General features: G+C 41.4%; 1 protein-coding gene and 1 long non-coding RNA gene across 2 annotated transcripts in view; both read right to left on the bottom strand.

Moving 5' to 3' along the window:
- The window catches only part of PDE4D (phosphodiesterase 4D), an 825,997-nt gene extending 804,148 nt beyond the window's left edge, over window positions 1-21,849 (bottom strand). The window contains exon 1 of the mRNA XM_075839367.1: window positions 21,324-21,849. Within this exon, the coding sequence (XP_075695482.1) occupies window positions 21,324-21,607 (284 nt within the window). The 5' untranslated portion in view covers window positions 21,608-21,849. The remainder of the gene's footprint in view (window positions 1-21,323) is intronic.
- LOC142746202 (uncharacterized) lies at window positions 5,574-18,185 on the bottom strand. Its single transcript, XR_012881696.1, has 3 exons — window positions 18,078-18,185; window positions 7,886-7,930; window positions 5,574-5,733 (listed from the first exon to the last, which is right to left on the bottom strand). It is a non-coding gene; the product is annotated as an uncharacterized LOC142746202 (long non-coding RNA).
- Window positions 21,850-22,590: the final 741 nt, after the last annotated feature.

Genomic DNA, 22,590 nt, shown 5'->3' with positions numbered 1-22,590 from the left:
AGCACCTGGCGAACCCGGGCAAGTGCCAGGGGCCCACTACCCTTGGGGAGGCCCACTCGACCGCTGGGTGCTGACGCTGCTGTTGTCACGGCATCACAGTCAATATATGGACAGTGATGTCATCAGGAGAGGAGTCCCAGGCAGAGCGCTAGAATTGGCTCTGCTTCGGGACTCCGTCTCTGGCGAAGCCCCTGAAATCACTGTCCATATATGGACAGTGTTGTCAGGAGCAGAGCAATGTACCAGGCAGAGTGCTAGTAGTGCTCTGCCCGGGACTTTGGCTCTGGGGTTGGCCCTGACATCACTATCCGTATATGGACAGTGACATCAGGGGTTTCTCCAGACCACCGGAGAAGAGCCTTTACTAGCTTCAGCTCTTCTCCGGTGGACAGTGATATCAGGAGCAGAGCGGGAGACCCAGGCAGAGTGCTAGTAGTGCTTTGCCTGGGACCATGGCTCTGGGATTGCCCCTGACACCACTGTCCATATATGGAGTGTGACATCAGGGGCTTCTCCTGAAGCGGAATCCCCAGCCAGAGCGTCGGCAATGCTGTGGTTGGGGATTCCACTCCTAGAGGGTACCCCAAAGGCGCTACCTACAGGGAGGGGGACTGTGTGGCACTACCTGGGAGGAGGGGGGCTGTGTGGTACAACCTGAGAGGTGGGCTGTGTGACACTACCTGGGAGGTGGGAGCTGTGTGGTACTATCTACAGAGGGTACTAAATTTATGGGGGTACAAACTGGGGGCCTAACGTCTATATGGGGGCACAAAGTGACGTTTTCTGCCATTTTACTGATGCCCTGAGCTCCCTGCAAAGGGGCCTACTAAGTCTGTGTCGCCAAAGGGCCCACATAAACCTGGAGCCGGACCTGACTACAGGTCACCAAGTTTTTATTAGCTGGTCCCATCCCCTTTGCTACTGAAGAACCTGTGCAGGACTCCCTTCTCCAGAGGAACTGCAATGTAAGCAAGCAAGCAAGGGGTTGGGGAATTGGCCCAAGGGTTATGGAAACCGAATCATGGGAGAAAGAACCAAAACCAGGCCCTTCTATTCTGGGTGTCAAAATGGGGTCAAATTTTGATATTTGTTATGGGGCCTCCTCTTATCTATGTATGCCAAAGTTCTAGTGGATTAAAGTAATAAAACCTTTTTTCTTTTCGGACATGCTTTCTTTTCCTTCTTTCCTCTGTTGAGTTCAAATCACATTGTTGGCAAAAAAAGCAAAAGAAAACCTAGACTAAAACTAAAGTCATGTAAAGTACATAAAAAAATTCAATGAAACATATTGTAAAATAATTTAAAGGGGTTGTCCCACCATAACTTATCACCTAGCCATAAGATGGGTGACAAGTGTTTGATCGCTCCAGAGGTCCCACTGCTGTTACCCGCCCCGATCACAAGAACGGAGGTCCCGAGTACCTTGTTTGAATGGACCAGCGGTCAAGCATGTGCGCTGCCACTCCAATTTTTATGGGACTCATGGAGAATGCTGAGCGCTGAATGGCTATCTCTGTCAGTCCCATAGGGAATTAATGACGCGGCAGCACGCATGCGTGATCACCACTTTGTTAAAACAAGGGACCTGGGACCCTCGTTCTCATGATCGGTGGGGTTCCTAGCGATCAAAGATTTATCACATATCCTGTGCATAAGTGATAAGTTGTTATGGTGGGACAACCCCTTTAAGTTAAAAACAGAAATTTCAAAACGAATAATGCCAAGTGGGAAAGTGCAAAGTCTAGTTCTGCGGTGCTGACTGGCGTGTCAGGTGGCAGTTATATCAGGTGCGGACATACCGTTGGTGCAACCCGTGCAGCTGCACAGGGGCCCAGTAGATAGGGGGCCCACTGCTACCTTAAAAGCCGCTTCATTCTGTCTATTGGATTGAATATATGGACTGAGATATTGACTATGGCTCAGAATCACTAATGAAATCTTAGAGAGACATGACACGAGGTGTTCTTTGGTGAGCTAATGGAGAGTAAGGGGCCCACACACTGTTCTTGCACGAGGGTCCCCAACTGTCTATTTCAGCCACTGAGTTATATGAACTAGAGGCCAAATGACAGTGATATGGTTCATAACCTGGTATAATCTGCTAGGTGTAGGGTTCAGACCTTGGTTCAAAGCTTCCTTAATGCTCTAATGCTGGTGTCATGTGTGTATAATGGTTTCTGCAGGTGCCAACAACTGGGCATCAGAGAGCCACATGTAACCCCCGAGCCACTGGTTCTGGAGAATGAAGCCTATTAATTAAATGACTAAATGCTAGAGAGATTACAAAGACATAAAAAGAAAACTGCAACCACCAGCTTTCAATAAACTTATAAACTGTCCAATGACATTTTCATATATACGTTGCAGATTGAGGGGCATCAAAATAAGAATCAGTGTTGTATAAACGACACCACTAATACATAATACCTAATGTGTTTCGTTTTCTGTCTTCTATAATACTGGGTACAGTAAGTATGTAATTTGCCATACCAAAGCACAATTATAATTCTTAATATTATGAGTGTAAACAGTAATTGGTTCTAACCAATGAAAACATTATCAGTCAGAACCTGCATAGAATGTATTGGTCATACTCATTACATGCTACATTGCAGTAAATCATCTATCAGATGGGGAACTACATGTGGCAAGTAAAAGACATTGTTTGGAATCATTACGATCAGTAATCAAATATTTCGCTATATGCCCCTTTAGCTCCTTGATAGTAAAAAAATATAGTAGTACTGGTAAAATCGGGGCAAAACCCCCCATCTATGACCGGCTTCAGTGCCAGGAGCTTGAGTTAATATACTTTGAAATAGTTGTTATAGAGAATAACTTTCAGGCTGTATGAACACTGTATGACTGAATTCTATTACTCCTCTTTACCGGAAAGGCTCTACATCCATCAGCCTTACCACCTGCCTAATATTGTGTATGTCCTCCTACATGTATCAGACTTATTTTTCCAGCACATTCTACAGATGCTCAGTTGGATTGAGATCTGGGAAATTTGGAGAAAAAATCAATACCTTGAACTCTGTTATATTCCTCAAACGATTCCTGAATATTTTTTCAGTGTTGCAGGGCACATTATCCTGATGAAAAAGGCCACTGCCATTAGGCAATACCATTACCATGAAGGGCTGTACTTGGCCAGCAACAATGCCTAAGTGGATGGTACGTATCAACGTAACATCCACATGAATGCCAGGACCCAAGGTTCCCCATCAGAACATTAGCCAGAAGAATATGATACTGCCTCGGCTGTATTGCTTTTTTCCCATAGTACATCCTGGAGCCATTTCTTCCCCCAAGTAAGTGACGCACACTCACCCGGTCGTCCACATGTAAACAAAACTGTGATCCATCAGAACAGACCACCTTCTTCATTGTAGGAACTTTCAGAATTGGACAGGGGTCAGCATGAACACGCTGACCGGTCTGCAACTAAACTTGAGCAATTTGAGCTAAAGTAGCTCTTCTGTGCAAGGACCAAACACACTAGCATTCGTCCCTCTATGACAGGGGAGTAGCTAGGGGGGCAGGCGCAACTTAGAGGGGGCGCCAGCGCCACCCCCTCCTGCACTATAATTGTACATGCGTCTATAGGACACAGGTACAATTAGAAGCAATGAATGGCCGGGTACGTTCCGTGCCCGACCATTCAGCGCCTTTCTAGGAGTGAAGTGGCACGATACTTTGCGCCGCTTGCGTCATTGAAAGGCGTTGAATGACAGGGAAAGTCATTCTGCCCTGCCATCAGCGCCTTTTATAGATGCTTCGTTCAACCCCAGGAGACCTGCGCAGAAGAGAGCAGGTCTCCATTGCTGCCGGACGGCGTGGGAACGGGATTATGGGGAGTTTGAATAGTTTGTTATTTTATTGTAATAAAAAAGTGTGTGGCTTTATCTGTGGAGGTGGCTATATCTACAAGGGGGCTTTATCTACGGGGGGACTTTATCTACAGGTGGGGCTTTATCTATGGGGGGGGCTTTATCTACCGGGGGCTCTATGTACAGGCGGGGGTTTATCTACAGGGGGGGGCTCTATCTACAGGGGGCTATATACAGGGGTGGGCTATCTGTGGAGCACTATATACAGGGGTGGGCTATATCTACTGGGGGCTATATACAGGGGTGGGCTATCTATGGAGCACTATATACAGGTGTGGGCTATATCTACAGGTGGGCTATATACAGGGATGGGCTATCTGTGGAGCACTATATACAGGGGTGGGCTATCTGTGGAGCACTATATACAGGGCTTGGGCTATATATACAGGGAGGCTATATACAGGGGTGGGCAATCTGTGGAGCACTATATAGAGGGGTGGACTATAAGTGGAGCACTATATACAGGGGTGGGCTATATCTACAGGGGGGTGATATACAGGGGTGGGCTATGTGTGGAGCACTATAGGGGGAGCTATTTGTGGGACACTATATACAGGGGTGGGCTATATGGGGGCACTATCTACAGGGGGCTCTATGGCGGGCACTATCTACAGGGGGCACGGTGTGTGTGTTTGTGTGTGTGTGACACAGTGTATGGTGTATGGTACGCTATTATATTTAGGGGCACAGTGTGTGGTATAATGAAATCTTTATATTTGTTTATAGGTGTAGAAATGTTGGAAAAGTGAGAAGCTAAAGACATCTGAGCGGCAAACGGCAGAAATTGGCTGTGACCGGGAGAAGTCATCCTTGAGGTCTGGACCTGATGGAGAAAAAGAACTCGAATCTGAGATGTCACCGGTGAGTCACTTAATGTAAATGTTTATTCTGCCTCTAATCAGTAATGTAGTCACTGTATGATCTGCAGCGATATGATGGGTGGTATGATTATGATATGATTTATTTTTTGTGAAACAGCATCTCCCAGCATATCTTTACCCTTGTTCGGGCCATGCTGGGAGCTGGAAACAAATTAGTGCAAACCAATACGGCAGGGGTTGAACTAAATTGAGCTGTATTTGTGCTGGTGCTGTATTTATGTACTGAGCTTGGTTCTGGTGTTGTATTTATGTACTGAGCCTTGTTCTGGTGCTGTATTTATGTACTGGGCTTAGTTCTGGTGCTGTATATATGTACTGAGCTTGGTTCTGGTGTTGTGTATAGAACTATATTGCTTGTAAAATATACAAATGTTTTTATGCTCGAGTTACATAAAAAGAAATGTGGAAAAGAAATGACACGTCATTGATTGGTAGAGAAAACAAACATGGCGAGGGGGAAGGAGATGTCGGGAAAGAGGTTGGGGGGGCGCCAAACGGAATCTTTGCCCCAGGTGTTGGAGAACCTAGCTACGAGCATCAATGAGCGGTGACTGCTGTTACCGGTTCCCCGGTTGAACTTTCTTGGACCACTTTTGGTAGGTACTAACCACTGCATAATGCATTTATGTTATGGCTGATTGTATAAAGAAAATTACTGATGCTTATTACACAGTGTTGGACAGGGGTTCCTCGGGTCTACCAGAAGAAATGATTCTGAGGGCCGACCCTCTATCTATAAAGAACATGTACACATCATCTTTTAATTACATTGTCATTTTTGTTATTATTACTGTACACACAGGACATATCAATAAGGTCTAAAGGGTTGTTTGTATATCATCCAAAAGGGGTCTCCTGCTGAACCTTCTGCGCTCCGTTGTATTAGGGGTTCATTATTGTGTCACAGCCTAGGCCCATCGGGGAATTTTCTGGTACTATGGTGAGCCAGTCTGACCCTGAATAGAGAAATATAGGCAAAAGTACACAGCTGTTTTAAAAAAAATTATGGTAAAAGTGAAAAATTGAGAAAGATTGAAACATAACCCAACATTCCTGTAATGAAAGCTTTAGTCTAATTTATTTTAAAACACTGTATTATTTCAGCTAATATATCACTTTACATAAGTATTTAAAAATGTGTCATCATTTTAAGTCAATTATCACATCCTGGCAAAGACAACATAAGACTATACTGTAGAAAAAAAACAAGGGTGTTGGAAGACATGTCTGCAAATCTCATCATACCCTAGATGACGGGAGAGCTAACTATTTCAGGATCAGCAATTTTTACCCATTGTAACCAAGCCACATTTATTTATTTATTTTTTGCTTTGCCCATCTTTTCTCTTAGTTGGTGCAGACAATGAAGTTGAACCCATCTAATTGTCCAAGATATACAAAGAAATTTTTTTTAAACTCAAGATCCAATGTAGTTATAAAACTAGTCATTGTGGTTTTAGTATACCCTCCCCATCACTGGTATTCACATCTTTAAAGCAGCTATGTACATATGTTTCAAAAGTAAGAGTACACGTTTGGTTTTGGGGAGCACTGATTCCTTCTTCAAACAGTGCTTAACATCTACACAAAATGCACCTTTGTGTTCTCGAGTAAATGTGTGAGATTGTTTTCTTTCTTACTGTTTTCTATTTTTCATGCATTTATATTTGTTCAAGGCTGTACCACGTAGAGGTGGAGATATGTACCATAGAGACAGACAATGCGGCTGCTAAGGGGCCCGTGGAAAGAAGGAGCACAACCTAGGAGGGATCTCCTCTGCAAAGGTCATAAAATGTTAGCATACAAGGATATTGGGAATCAACCCAATGATCATGTAAAAGAGATAAGGAGCAAACAACCTGGTGGTTAAAATGTATTGTAAGTAAACTTTTAAAAAATGAAGTCCTGCCTAAATAAACGTTTAAAAATATTTTATTGGTATATTACTAAAAGATAGGGCACTGATGCCAAAAAATCTGAGTATAGGCGTTGGCAAAACAGATCAAAGATCCCTGATAAAGTGTCTAAGGTAAAAAAGTAACGTTTGTTAGACCTTTTCATCAATACGACACTAGACAGGTGTAGTGATTCACACTACTAGTCCATTTGCCATAGCGATACAAAATCACCAAGCCTCATTGAGATGTCCTATATGCACTGATAACAAACGTGCACCACTTTACACATTCACAGAGGATCCTAGCAATTATACAAATGGTCTGTAAACCACAAATAAGCAAACGTCCCAACGCGTTTCTGCACCCCTGTAAATAGAGGGGAGCGTCCTCAGGGGTTTTAAATTGCTTTAGTTATTTAACAACTGCCGATCAGCACATTTTTATGCTGTTTATTTTGTATTCTCAGACACTGATAACTGATACTCAGATTTTTTGGCATCAGTGCCCTATCTTTTAGTATTATACCAATAAAATATTTTTAACCGTTTATTTAGGCCAGGACTTCATATTTAACAATTTAAACGTACACTACCTACACTGATTCAGTTGGAATTTAATAAACTTTTAAAAAACTTTTGAAATGTCATAGTGGCATGTCAAAAGTTTTGATCAGTGGGGGTCCGAGTACTGAGACCCCCTCCGACCGCTAAAATGAATCAACAGAAGAGCTCAGATGAGCACTGTGCCGCCTAACATCTGATCAGCTTTCCTCGGAAAGCCAAGCCAGCGGTGTACGGGCTCATAGACTTTCTATTGAGCCCCTACACCGCTGGCTCAGCTTTCTGAGGAATTGGTGGCAGACTCCGTGCTTGGACCCCCACAGATCAAAACTTTGGACATGTCACTATGACATGTCAAAAGTTTTATAAGAGTTTAGTTACCCTTTAATAATGTGGTAGTGTTACCCAGCACCAGAAGGGGGTTCCATTTTAATCCTTACCATGGGGCCCCTTCACCTCTATGTACGCTTGTTTTGCATTCATTAATATTATAACTTTTTTAGGGTATAATGGATCAAACTGCCCTCCCACTAGATCACTATTAGATCACTAATGTACTCTGCCTATGCTGCAGCTCCACCAGACGCAGGAAATCCAGTAACATCATAATAGTATTAGGGGCACTTTTGCCGTTTGTAGGACCAACTAACCTCCATATCTTAGAAGTGGATGCATAGTCTTGGACTTGAGAGACTCTAAGACCCAATTATAAATACGATAAATATAAAATTTGTTATATCAAATATTAAAACTTAGTTTGGGAATAACATAATATATTCGTATAACACTAGATCATTTCTTTTGTTGAACAATAGATTCTTGTTCAACCTAAAATCTCACTTAGTAGATATCCTGCTTCTTAAGTGAAAATTACATTCTAATGAAACCGGCAAGATGAAATTTTAGATTGTCTACTGAGACTGCCTAGATCAATTCAACCTAGAAAGAGAAAAATAGGACAGCCCAATGTGAAACCTCAATGAACTTTCAGTCTTTCTCTAATACTTTATCACAAATTTAGCATAATATGATCCTTATTTCAGAAGAGAAATCGATCACATTTCACATCTTTTACTTCCCTGCATAATAATTCTTTCAAACTCAACTTCATGGTTTTCTGCCAATGCCTATGGGATGTACAATATGCAACAAAATGGTCTTGTTATTTTTAATTTGTAATGTAGCAACCAACCTCTCCAAAAGACCACCTCTTTGAGAAAACCATCCTTGATCTAGAACAGATTTTCCTATGAGGGCAAGGCCAAATTCAGATGTGGCGGAATTGCCAGGGATTCTGCACTGAAAATATGATGCAATGTTTAGTACAATATATGTGTATGGGGTTTTAAAAAATAAAAAAACGTGAAAAAAATCTGAGCATTCTGTGGATTTTCAAATTATGGCAAATGCACTGCAAAATCCGCATTTACCACACATGTTTGCTCTTGGTTTGCAATCTGCATTTCTTCATTAGAATAAGCATGCTGTGGATTAGAAAATCTGCAGCAGGATATGAGTTTTTCTACTAAGTATGGATGGGATTTTGAAAACTTCAACCACATGTATTGTACTGTAAATTGCTGTGGATTTTGCCAAATCTGGGCTGACAAATTTTTTCAAAGAGGTATCACTGCATCTATTTGGCATCATAGATTTTTCCAAAAGCCCTCAATAGAGATACCTTACTTTACCTTACTAAATATCTTACAACTTCACTTGATACTTCAAAAAGTCTACAGCATGATTGAAAAGTCTTCATACATATCGACAATGATCACTTTTAATTCTCAAACCGACACTTAATTCACAAAACACACTCTACTAGGTACCATTCTTTTATAACGTCCCACTCACGTTAAAATTTAGATTTAATTTCTTTATGCTATTTTTTTCTGATACCAAGTAAAGGGGACTGGGTACCTTAAATGCTCTTTCATGGCATTTGAGGCACTACTCAAATACCATGAAAATAATGGGACTACTATGCACCATGTATCTCAAGGATAATCTCTATAAATAAATAAATAATATATGAAAGTTACATATATTGGAGTTTGTTGGTCAGTGATAGAATCAATATCTATACATAGCAAATTGCTAAAGGTGAAAACTATCCAAGGACTAAGGCATCATGCACACGACCGTAGCCATGTGCACGGCCACGGAGTGCATTCATTTCTATGGGCCTGGACCGCAGAACACGGCCGTAATAAGACATGTCCGTTCTTTTTGCGGTCCAGGCTCCTGGGCCATGCACGGACCGTGGAAACCACAGTCGTGTGCATGGGCCCATTGAAATGAATGGGGCCGCAATTCACCCGCAGATTTGCGGGTGAATTGCGGCTGCAAAAATACGTTTGTGTGCATGGGGCCTAACTATTTATAATTACCTACTAGGAACACTATGAGACATGACTCAGTGAGAGAGCAATACAGAGAATGAAGAGACAGCTCACGTCAAAATGTGCAGTGCTGTCTTCATAGGTCGTCATATTTCGCCCAGTGATGGTAACCATACAATAACCATGTCATTATAAAGTGCTCATCAATTTGGTGTGAAACATGATAATTACCAAAAACTATATCATGTTGAATACTTTAGGCTAAATTATATTGGATATTGTATGGTAATATATTAAAGTAGCTGCAGTACATAATATATGAACTAGAAGTCCATATATTATTAAAAATGGTCGTCTGAAAAATTATTTTGAACTTTTTAGCTGTATTCCTGGAAATTAGACTACTGGGGACTATTTCAGTTTTTTCATTATACATGTACGATGTATAGAGATGCATAGTCCTCATGAATAGCTCCAATTACTAGTAGTTTTAATAAGTGTATGACATCCTGAATTATGTCTTAGTTACTAAAATGCCATACATACATATTCCCTTTATTTTAGTGGTATATGTGTAATGCTTAATTTCTCCTATGGTGGCGCTGCAGGGGAACAGAACACTTGATGCCAAATTCCCCTACAGATTACAGCTCATTGCTGCACCCCTTGAGATCAGATTAACATCAGGGACCCATCTAAGAAAAGTTGATTGTCTAAAGTCAATATGAGGAATAGAACCACAGGAACCGTGGCAAATTCATAGGGAAAGACAGGAGCCGAATCCAGGGAAAAGGCCGAGGTTAGAGTCAGGATTAGAGTTAGAAACAGTCCCAATTGTAATAAGAACAATAGCCAAACAAAAGGATGTACCCTAATCTACAGACAAGGGGTCCATGGAAGCCTCTCTTTTAACTAGGCCTCCAGACTTGACGTTGTTAGTGGCTGCAGGTCGCCAAATCAACTCGATGTGGCTGGCGCATAGGAGAAGGAAGTCGCAGCATCGCTGAAACAGAGGAATCGGAGGAGGAGGTGTGCGGTTGCCTCAGGGCAGGGTCGGGATAAGCGAGTAATAATAATTAATTTTGAAACTGAAACACTGCCTTATGAAGAGTTACAATGGGAAATCAGGTTTTGCTGGAGTTCCCTTTAATGGCACACTGCGTGAAAAAAAAATTGTAATCAACACTTATGTCAATGTATAGAATTCTTGTTTTGAATGTTGATCCAGTCTGATCGCCAAGGAGCAGCCTGCGCTATTGTTTCTGGAATTTTTGTCCGGATCTGTGACGGGGCCCCTAACGGAGCCTCAAACGCAGATGTGAACAGGCCCTTACACTATGTAATGTTAAATTACACAAATAATTGTATATTGCTTTTACATCCTACAAGACATTTTTAAGCAGCCATCTAAGTGTATGTTCAACTTTAGCCATCCTTTGACAGTTTAGATTTGGATGTATAATCTACACGTATTTGGTTACTCATCTACATACATTACTAATCTTGTCTGATCCTGAGTTTTAGCCCATTTTACAGTCAAGAGCTGCATTCACAATTCTGCTGGTTGGTACTTAAACAGAGAATATTAGGATATGTTAATGCAAAATCATGAATATGACTGTGGATGAGAATTGGTTATAATATAGGCTGCAACTCAAGACCGTTAGGGATATATGTAAAGCAAAGAATTTACAAACTTGTAATGTAGGTCACATCTCTATGTAAACAATACAGTGCTATATAAAGGTGAACCACACCATGTGCCCTTACTTGCTGCTTACACATAATTACTAAAAGTATGTCATAAAACGCTCTGCACATTAACATACCATAGGAATAGGGAGTACAGAGGAGCTGGCATATAATTAGCTTGTTTACATAAGATACTTGTTTGTTTTTCCGTTCTATACAATCAATGAGATCTGAAATATTACATTACATTCTTATCTCTTTTTTATTTTTTTTAGGAATTAACCGGTTCAGGACCGGGCTATTTTGAGCCTTCAGGACCAGACACCGTTTAGTCCTTTTTAGAACGCGTTAGTTAAACAGCTAAAACTTTTTTGTTTGTTGGGCTATCAACATGATTTTTGCGACTTTTTTTCTTACCCAATGCAGGCTTCTTTTTTATATAGTTTTTATACACATCCTTTTTGGTATTTTGGAATTTTCAGGCTTATATTTTGAAAATAATAGTAAAAAATATGCTTTTTTACTTTTCAGCAATTTTTTCCGGTAATTATATAGTTTTACCCTAAAATACACCTTTTATTTTGATCATTATTGTCTACCGTAAATTTTTATATATTACATGTCTATTTTAGGGTAATTGGGTCAGGGATAGCGCTACGATAATGATTGTCATGGGGTAAGTTTTTTTTGGGTTGGTATTTTATGTGTATTTATTATTTAGTTTCATTTCACTTTATTTTACGTTTATATTTTATTATGGTCTGTTCCCGCAAAGGTCAGAAAATACTTTTGGGGACTTTATTGCATACTGTAGTTAGTATGGTTGAAAAAAAGACACATGTCCATCAAGTTCAACTAACTTTTAAGGACCTCGACCGTCGGCCGTATATGTATATACAGTCGGCGGTCAGGAATTGGTTTTAAAGACTATGATTTATTTAAAGCACCATAAAAATATGTGTAAGAGCTGGGTCAAATTGTTTGTCATGTGTATCCATATATTTTAATGGAAATGATTAAAGGTTAATTTTATTGTAGCTGCCTCTGCTGACCTGGTTATATATTTTCAGACAACTAGACGATTATGCACCAAAACATCTTTTCGAATAGTAACAACAATTGGGCTGACTTTGGAGGAAAGGAAGGTTGGATCCAGCATTCGTGGAAATAAAAGGAATCTTTTTCCAAGTTTTAATTATTCTTGTTAAAAAATAAGAAATTCAATGGCGTATATAAGCCATGAATAAGGACGGAGACACCGTCTGAAACGCGTAGGCTACCTACCATTACTCTTTTTTCATTGCAAGATATTATATACGCCATTGAATTTCTTATTTTTTAACAAGAATAATTAAAACTTGGAAAAAGATTCCTTTTATTTCCACGAATGCTGGATCCAACCTTCCTTTCCTCCAAAGCAAACTTTTTTCGTGAGCCACCACGAGGATCCGAGCACCAGGATTACCCATTACAAAAACCAATTCAATTTTTATAAGGTGAGCTGGAGAAATTCTCCCTACATTAACAATTGGGCTGAGTTCTCTCTATGTTTAAAGGGGCTCTGTCACCAGATTCTCAAATCCCCATCTCCTATTGCATGTGATCGGCGCTACAATCTAGATAACAGTAACGTTTTTTGTTTTTTTTTTAAACGTTCATTTTTGGCCAAGTTATGAGCTATGTTATATATATGCAAATGAGGTTTGAAATGGACAATTGGGCGATCAGTGACCAGTCAGCGTCATACACTCCTCTCCATTCATTTACACAGCAGCGATGTGCAGCCACATACACAGAGATTAACGTTAATCAAGTGTCCTGATAATGAATACACATGACCATCCAGCCTGGACGTCACGTGTATTCAGAATCCTGACACTTCTGAATCTTTTCTGTGAGATTCCAGCAAGCCAAGCGTAATCTCGCGAGATTACGGAGGTAAACGAGATTTTGTTTCCCTTGCTGGAAATCTCAAAGAAAAGAGTCAGAAGTGTCAGGATTCTGAATACACGTGACGTCCAGGCTGGATTTCATGTGTATTCATTATCAGGACACTGCAGTAACGTTAATCTCTGTGTATGCGGCTGCACATCGCTGCTGTGTAAATGAATGGAGAGGAGTGTATGACGCTGACTGGTCACTGATTGGTCAGCGTCATACACGTAAACACGCCCAGTTAAAAACACAATACACGCCCAGTTGGACATAACGAAAAAAAAATGCCCAGTTGTCCATTTCAAAGCACATTTGCATATATATAAAATAGCTCATAACTTACTGTTCTCTACATTGCAGCGCCGATCACATGCAATAGGAGACAGGGATTTGAGAATCTGGTGACAGAGCCTCTTTAAGTAAAAGGATCACAAAGAAAATGCAAAGTCATGGGAAAATGCTTTCAATTGTCTTTAGAAGAATACAATGTAAACAAAACAAGTCATTTGTAAACCCCGCCGTAATAAAGCAATTGTGATTAAAAGCCGTCCCATATCAAATGGAAATGTGCTCTCTGTTTCTCAAGAAAAAGTCAAAAACGCAGTTGTGGGCTTTACTACAGAAGATTAGCAGATCCATGAGCATAACTACCAGGATACCAGGCATAACAGTGGCTATGAGGCCCAACTTTTTTAAAGAAATGCTTTTATTCAACATTGTATCAAAAACACTGTCCATAGTCAATTGGGGGGGGGGGGAGGAAATAGGGGGGGTCCCTTATGAAGTGGGAGTACATCCACCCAATTCATGAAGGTCATGTTTAGAATAAGAGTTTGTCTATAGTGATGGAGCAAATTATGACATAAGACGGGAAGTGATTCAATGGGCACATCGTGCCAACTAGGTAATTCATTGGAAGGGTTCTTGAAGTTCACTTTAAAAATGGCCCATCTCCACTCAGAAGTAAGTGATGACTATGGATGATGGAAAAATTGAGTGAAGAATTGAATCAGACCTTTTTCTTTGGAGCACCATAGTTAGGGCAGATACACACGAACGCTGCGTTTTGCGCGCGCAAAAACCATTTGACAGCTGCGTGTGTCATCCGTGTCTGATGCGCGGCTGCGTGATTTTCGCGCAGCCGCCATCATAGAGATGAGGCTAGTCGACGGCCGTCACTGTCCAAGGTGCCGAACACAATATCGCAAAACCTGTAGAAAAAAAAGAAAAAGTTTGTACTTACCGAGAACTTCCCGGCCGTTGCCTTGGTGACGCGTCCTTGGTGACGCGTCCTTGGTGACACGCCTCTCTTGACATCGGGCCCCACCTCCCTGGATGACGCGCCAGTCCATGTGACCGCTGCAGCCTGTGCTTGGCCTGTGATTGGCTGGAGCTGTCACTTGGACTTAATTGTCATCCCGGGAGGTCAGACTGGAGGAAGAAGCCGGGAGTTAGCGGTAAGTCAGAACTTCGTTTTTTTTTTCTACAGGTTCATGTATATTGGGATCGGAAGTCACTGTCCATGGTGCTGAAACAGTTTAACTCTTTCAGCACCATGGACAGTGACTATCTCCTGACGTCGCGTACCGATAATTTTTTTGCCAGGTTCGGCCAAAACGAGTTCGGCCGAACCCGGTGAAGTTCGGTTCGCTTGTCCGGCTTCGCTCATCGCAAAGACACTCCGTTTGGATGTTCGGAAACAGAAAAGCACGTGGTGCTTTTCTGTTTTCATTCATCCTTTTCACTGCTGTTACGCGAATCACGCTCGTCCCACGGAAGTGCTTCCGTGTGGTGCGCGTGATTTTCACGCACCCATTGACTTCAATGGGTGCGTGATGCGCGAAATACGCAGAGTTATTGAACCTGTCGCGCTTTTTGCGCAGCAGACAAACGCTGCGCAAAAAGCACGGACTGTCTGTACTGCCCCATAGACTTGTATTGGTCCATGCGTGCCGCGTGAAAACCACGCGGCCCGCACGGACCGAATACACGCTCGTGTGATTCCCCCCTTACTTGTTGGCAGACCCTCAAGGTGCCAATCAAGAAGCTAAAAAATAATGTGTCATAGATGCCACAAAGGATATGTAACAACTCCCTTTTCATCTGTGAGACCTCTCAAGTCATTCATAAAAACTAAGAAGGGGCCCATGACACACTACCCTGCGAAAATGACTTTTTTGATACATGACTCCTTTTTCTAAGTTGTTTCGCTTTTCCGTAACTCCCATAGAAGTGAATAGTACTTACAGAAACAGCGTAGCTCGCATGTTATGTTGCTTCCGTAAATGCCATTCACTACTATGAGAGTTACAGAAACAGCGTAGCTCGGCGAGTTAAGTGGTTTCCGTAACTCTTGACCATGTACCAACCATGTAATCACAAATTGCCCGGGAGTCAGCATGAGTACAAAAAGCTAGAACGGGGGGCCTCGTTCTAGAGATAGGTGCGGGTCCCAGAGGTGGGACCTGCATGTATCTGACATTTATCACATATCCTGTGGATATGTCATAAATGTCCCTCACAGGAAAACCCCTTTAAATAAACAGTGGCAAGAAATTTTAACTTGACTTTTTCAATGGTTTTCAATAGCTAAGTTATCCCGCTGCAGGCTGCTGTTATCAGAATCAAGATAAGGATTGCTAGATCTGTATGCCATTTTTCTTAGCTTTGATAGACCACATGCCATTATCTAATAAGGCTGCATGTACATTATTTGCTGAATAGCAGAGTATACTACACTATGAGCGCATTCAGATTGCACGTTGTGTAAAATACAGCACATATCGTAGTACAGAGAGAAAAAGGGATAAAAAAGTTAAAAAGCTCTTAAATTTGCCATATATATTCTTATTGACCCATAATATAGTATTTATATATAGAGGCCGACCTAACCCACATACGAATATGAAGTGTTTATTATGTAGGTTTAATAATATATTCAAAACTTAATCTCAAATCTGATTTTTCCTTTATTAGCTAAACCTATTAACTATAACCATGTTTGTACAGCCCCGAGGCTAGGATGGTCCACTGATGAGATTATTATTATCTTAATGTTATGAAATCAGAAAACTCCTATGACTGAGAATGAGATCTGCAAGGCTGATTCTAAATGGGGAAATCTCTGCTTAACGATGGAGAGACCCTATACAGCATCAATCCTCGTAACATTTCAAGGGCGCCTTCCACTTTGTCAAGCTGCAGCGCCCCTGAAACATTGGGTGTAGTGATGATGTCGATGTGTGACGAGAGAGGTATAGTCAGCGTGGCTATGAAACATTATCCCGTGTTGGAAAAGGCGTCCTAATAAAGGTATTCGCTTTCGGAAGATTAGAACCCATGTTTGTTGCAGTTTAATCTGCATGGTTACATCTCAGGCTGGGTTCACACGACCTATTTTCAGACGTAAACGAGGCGTATTATGCCTCGTTTTACGTCTGAAAATAGGGCTACAATACGTCGGCAAACATCTGCCCATTCATTTGAATGGGTTTGCCGACGTATTGTGCAGACGAACTGTAATTTACGCGTCATCGTTTGACAGCTGTCAAACGACGACGCGTAAATTGACTGCCTCGGCAAAGAAGTGCAGGGCACTTCTTTGCAACGTAATTTGAGACGTTCTTCATTGAACTCAATGAAGAGCAGCTCAAGATATACGAGCGTCACAGACGCCTCGTAAATTACGAGGAGGAGCATTTAGGTGTGAAACGAGGCAGCTGTTTTCTCTTGAAAACAGTCTGTCTTTTCACACGTAAATGCCTGCTATCGTGTGCACATACCCTTAAGGGTATGTGCACACACACTAATTACGTCCGTATTTGACGGACGTATTTCGGCCGCAAGTCCCGGACCGAACACAGTGCAGGGAGCCGGGCTCCTAGCATCATACTTATGTACGTTGCTAGGAGTCTCTACTGTAATCATGTTTTCAGTACGTGACAGTGGTCCTGCAGCGAGGCAGGGACTCCTAGCATCGTACATAAGTATGATGCTAGGAGCCCGGCTCCCTGCAGTGTGTTCGGTCCGGGACTTGCGGCCGAAATACGTCCGTCAATTACGGACGTAATTAGTGTGTGTGCACATACCCTAAAATGACACATTCTGCAAGCAGGTAAGGAGAGTCGGAATACCAAGGAGGGGACAACAGAGCTGCATATAAAAGAACGGAGGTGAGTTGCAAACTTTATTCTATTGAGAATGTAGAAATCTTCCATTACTGACTAACATCATTCATATAATGGGAATTCGAAAAAATAAATGTCTAACAGAAAAAACGGTAAAAGCCAGGGCCAGCACAACTCCCACCTAGAGCCCGGATTTTGTCAAGTACAGGGATAGTGGGGTACACCACTATTCCAGGTACAGCTCATCTTGTTTATAAGGAGGTTGTATGAAATTAGAATACAATCTACTGGGGGTTTTTCTCCCAGAAACAGTGCCACCCTTCTCCATAGGCTGGGTCTGGTATTGCACCTCAGCAATTCATTTAAAGGAATGGAGCTGAGCTGCAAATTGCCTATAAGCAATTGTCACAACTTTTTTGAACCTTAAAGGGGTTGTTTCACTGGTGCACATGGATGTCACAGAGGAGAGGGATGGGGTCACAGGCACATCAGGGCCCTTCTCTATGAACCAGAGCTATCAAAGAGTGGCTTCTCTCCTACTTTATCCCTGTATAGGTTTCCTAATTGTTCTGCCATTTTATTATTGAACCAGGAGGCTCAGGATGGACAGCGTTATAGGACCTACTCAGATAAGGGAGTGCAATAAATTGGAGGATACAGTGCTCTGATCAATAAGCTGCATCTGTGCCAGAAATCCACACCATTTAAATGTAAAGGTATAAAGGTAAAGACTTTTAGTAGACAACCTGAAACATAACGCCATTCATTTAGCACTTGCACTGCAGCTGCTTCCCCTGTACTACTGCATGACCATAGTAAAGTTCTCAGCAAGCCATGGGCATGACGCCGGTCAGACTCCATAAATAAGCACCATGCCATGGTGTTGTCCTGACAACAGCAATGCACAGACCCACAAATTGGCAGGATGTCTCAGGTGGCGTTACTATAACAACAGAGGAAATCTTTCAGATACGAGTAGTAAGGGTATGTGTAGTGGATTGATTTTTTTTGCACACAGTCCGTGCTGCGGTACAATGATCTAACACGTCTTTCTTTCATATATATCTGTGTCATAAAACTTACAGCAACTATTTCCACGTTCAAACATAAAAGTAAAGAATTCTGACCTAAAGCCACTATTCTTTGTTCTGCATCTTCCCATTTCCCATCAGTGTAAGGCTATGTTCACACGCACTAATTACGGACGTAATTCGGGCGTTTTTGCCCCGAATTACGTCCGAAAATAGCGCCTCAATAGCGCTGACAAACATCTGCCCATTGAAAGCAATGGGTAGACGTTTGTCTGTTCACACGAGGCGTAATTTACGCGCCGCTGTCAAATGACGGCGCGTAAATAGACGCCCGCGTCAAAGAAGTGACCTGTCACTTCTTTGGCCATAATTGGAGCCGTTATTCATTGACTCCAATGAATAGCAGCGCCAATTACGTCCGTAATGGACGCGGCGTTCAAGCGCCTGCACATGCCGTTACGGCTGAAATTACGGGGATGTTTTCAGGCTGAAACATCCCCGTAATTTCAGCCGTTACGGACGCTGTCGTGTGAACATACCCTAACAGTTTGTAACAACAAGTATTAATGTAACTATATCCAATCCAATCACACGCACATAATAATCCTTCCTCAAAGAGCCCATACATTATAATTCTGCCTAACAGAACACAGACTACATCTCCATAAACCTCTAATACTGTCATACACAGTTTCTGATGGCAGATTCCACCACTTATGGCAGGATGGCCGAAAAGAATATTGCCCATATTGGACTCTTTCATTCTCTTTCTTTTCCCCTGGGATGAATGTCTCCTGCTCACCTCTCCTTCATCCACAGAAATGAATAAAAAGGGTTGTAAACATAGAAAAACATAGCTGCTTTTTTTTTCCAAAAATTGTGCCACACCCGTCAACAGGTTGTGTGTGGAATTGCAGCACAGCCACATTCATTTAAATATAGCTGAACTGCAATACCATAAAAAAAACATGGACAGGAGTGATGTCTATTCTGGAAGAAAGCAGCCATGTTTTAGTAATCCAGGACAACCCTTGTTAAGGGTATGTTCGCACGGTTAACAAAATATGGCTGAAAATACGGAGCTGTTTTCAACAGAAAATAGCTCCTGACTGTCAGCCGTTTTTTAACCAAACTAGCGTTTTTCGTGGCATGCAACTTCTTTTTCGCGGGCGTCTTTTTAGGCGCCGTTTTTAAAAAATGAGGCGTAAAAAAACGCCCCCGTCAGAACAGAGCGCCGTATTTCCCATTGAAATTAATTGGCAGATGTTTGGAGGCGTTCTGATTTCCGATTTTTCAGCCGTTTTTTGGGATGTTTACGGCTCGAAAAACGGCCTAAAACAGGTCGTGTGCACATAACCTAACCGCTCCAACAACCTTGCATCTTATAATGAAAGGGACAGGTATTACACTGGTTTTATCAGAGTTATACTCCACTTCTTTAAGGTATTAGAACAGCATAAGGCCTTATTCAGACGAACGTGGGGAAACAGTCGTTTTTCACATCCACGTTGTCTCCGTGTAGGTCCCGTTTTCATAGATCCCCATAGACTTGAGTCTATGGAGGGATCTGTGAAAACGGAAGAAAATAGGACATGTTCTATTTTTCAACTGACCCTTCACACGGTCCGTTGTTTTAACGGCTGTCACACAGACATATTCTACGTTCATGTGAATAAGCCCTAAGAATGGCAGGAGTACTTCCGCCAGACATCAGTTTGACAGTGTGTGCTATTTTCTTTGCGACATTTTGAAAGATCAACAAACGCATCAGTTTTAGACAAAGCAATAGCTTTTATATGAAACAGCATCAAATAAAAATCAAGAAACAATTCACAATAGAACTTCGTATATATGTGTACATTATTCTGTTATTAAATAATAGTAATAAAACATCTATTTTCTTTCCTTGTTTTAAAGTTTCACAAAATGCATCTCACAGCTCTGCCATATGAAAAAAACTGTATATGTCAATATGCATGTATTTAAATGTATATATAATGTGCTTACCGTATATGTAAATACAAGCATAAATAGTGTATATAGTTAGTTAGATAGATAGGTAAGAAATATATGATAGATAGATAGATAGATAGATAGATAGATAGATAGATAGATAGATAGATAGATAGATAGATAGATAGATAGATAGATAGATAGATAGATAGATAGATAGATAGATAGATAGATATGAGATAGATAGATAGATATGAGATAGATAGATAGATAAATAGATAGATAGATATTAGATAGATAGATAGATAGATAGATAGATAGATAGATAGATAGATAGATAGATAGATAGATAGATAGATAGATAGATAGATAGATAGATAGATAGATAGATATGAGATAAATAGATAGATAGATAGATAGATAGATAGATAGATAGATAGATAGATAGATAGATAGATAGATAGATAGATAGATAGATAGATATTAGATAGATAAATAGATAGATAGATAGATAGATAGATAGATAGATATATATTAGATAGATAGATATTAGATAGATAGATATTAGATAGATAGATAGATAGATAGATAGATAGATAGATAGATAGATAGATAGATAGATAGATAGATAGATAGATAGATAGATAGATAGATAGATAGATATGAGATAAATAGATAGATAGATAGATAGATAGATAGATAGATAATACACACACACACACACACACACACACACACACACACACACACACACACACACACAATAACCTCTGAGATGACTAATGGCTCTATAGTCTATCACTGGGATTGTGTGCTTCTGCCAGTATGTTAACCCTTTAGGTTCTGGTTGCTTTAGAGGGTTGAACACAACACATACAGTGTGACACCACGCTATGGATTATAATACAGTTCATACTATAACAGCAGTTCACATGACATACAGACAAGAGCCCAGTGCAGGGCAGGGACAGTGGCACACCTCCCCAATAACCCAGCAACTTTCCTTACCATGTATGTGCCACAGTAAAGCGCCTCTGCTTGGGTATATTACTGTTCAGCAGCATCCTGCGGAGAAGTCTGGGTGAGTTCCTGGGGGAGATAATAGGTGACAACCTGGGGGACACAGTAGAAGTCTTCTTGGTAGCTTTGGACGTCTCATGCTGCAACAGGTTCTCCCTTAAAGTCTTGACCAGGTCCTCATTAAGCCAGGGGTTGGAGCAGTGGGTATTATCCGCTTCAGGGACAGCCAGGGTGTCTGAGCTTGGTGCTTGCTGCTGAGCCATGTCTTCCATGCAAGTTGGGCGAAGTCTAGAAGATAGGTGTTGGGTGGACAACCTACCTTCTCGCTGCAGAGCAGCCCTTGCAGGTTACTCTTCTGTTTTTAACATAGTGTGGATGTCCTCAGCTCTGTATAGAAAGTGATCTGTCCTCCACTGAAGCCTATTGAACATTACCACTCCTCTCCTCAATATCCTTGGCACTGAGTCTTTGGGAAATGATCAGAAGACCAGGACAGAGTCTGCATTAGCGCTGCTTTGTGAGAGCCCTACAGGTTCTGCTAAACTATTGCAAGTCCTACACTGCAGCTGTGTCTATGTACATAGAAAGTACAGGGAGGAGGGAAGTGAACGCCTGCTCATGTGGCTCATCGCCTCTCTTCTATAGACTACATTATAGTGCCAGGGCTCCTTATACAAGAAGTGAAGCAGAATAGTCTTCCTCTCATGCCATCTGCTCTGCTTTATGTGCAGGTAGAGAGGCAGGCACAGGATCTCATTTATTGATAGTTCAACCATAAATTATTAGTTCTATGAGCTGGAAAATACTGCAGTGCTGACAGTTAGTGGAAATACCTGCTTTCTCCATATAGCAAACAAACAAGAGCAGCGCTCATGAATCATTATATTGATACTGTACACTTTGTGGGGAGCAAGGCTATTATTAAAATACCCTGACTGCTAGAAAGAATCAATATTATTCATTCTACTGGTATTTATTTGAACAAATTTGTAAATATTTTGTTTGTTTTCATAATAAAAATATAAGTTACAATCTGACAAGCATGAGAAACAATGGCGCGGGTCTCATAGACACAAATATTGAATAATAAGAACCTGTCACCAGATTTTTGGTCATGACTCGTGCGCTATATGTAAATCACTTACCAGGAGTCACCTGGGTGGTGCTGGAGGGATTGTGGAGTCACGGCGTGCTGGCTGATGTCGCGCCTATTTTGCTTGATCGATAAGTGTACAAGTGACTGGCGCATGTGTGG

Source organism: Rhinoderma darwinii, chromosome 1, assembly GCF_050947455.1.
Source record: "Rhinoderma darwinii isolate aRhiDar2 chromosome 1, aRhiDar2.hap1, whole genome shotgun sequence".
In the NCBI taxonomy this organism is placed as follows: Eukaryota; Metazoa; Chordata; class Amphibia; order Anura; family Rhinodermatidae; genus Rhinoderma; species Rhinoderma darwinii.
This window is presented reverse-complemented; position numbering and strand designations above follow the sequence as displayed.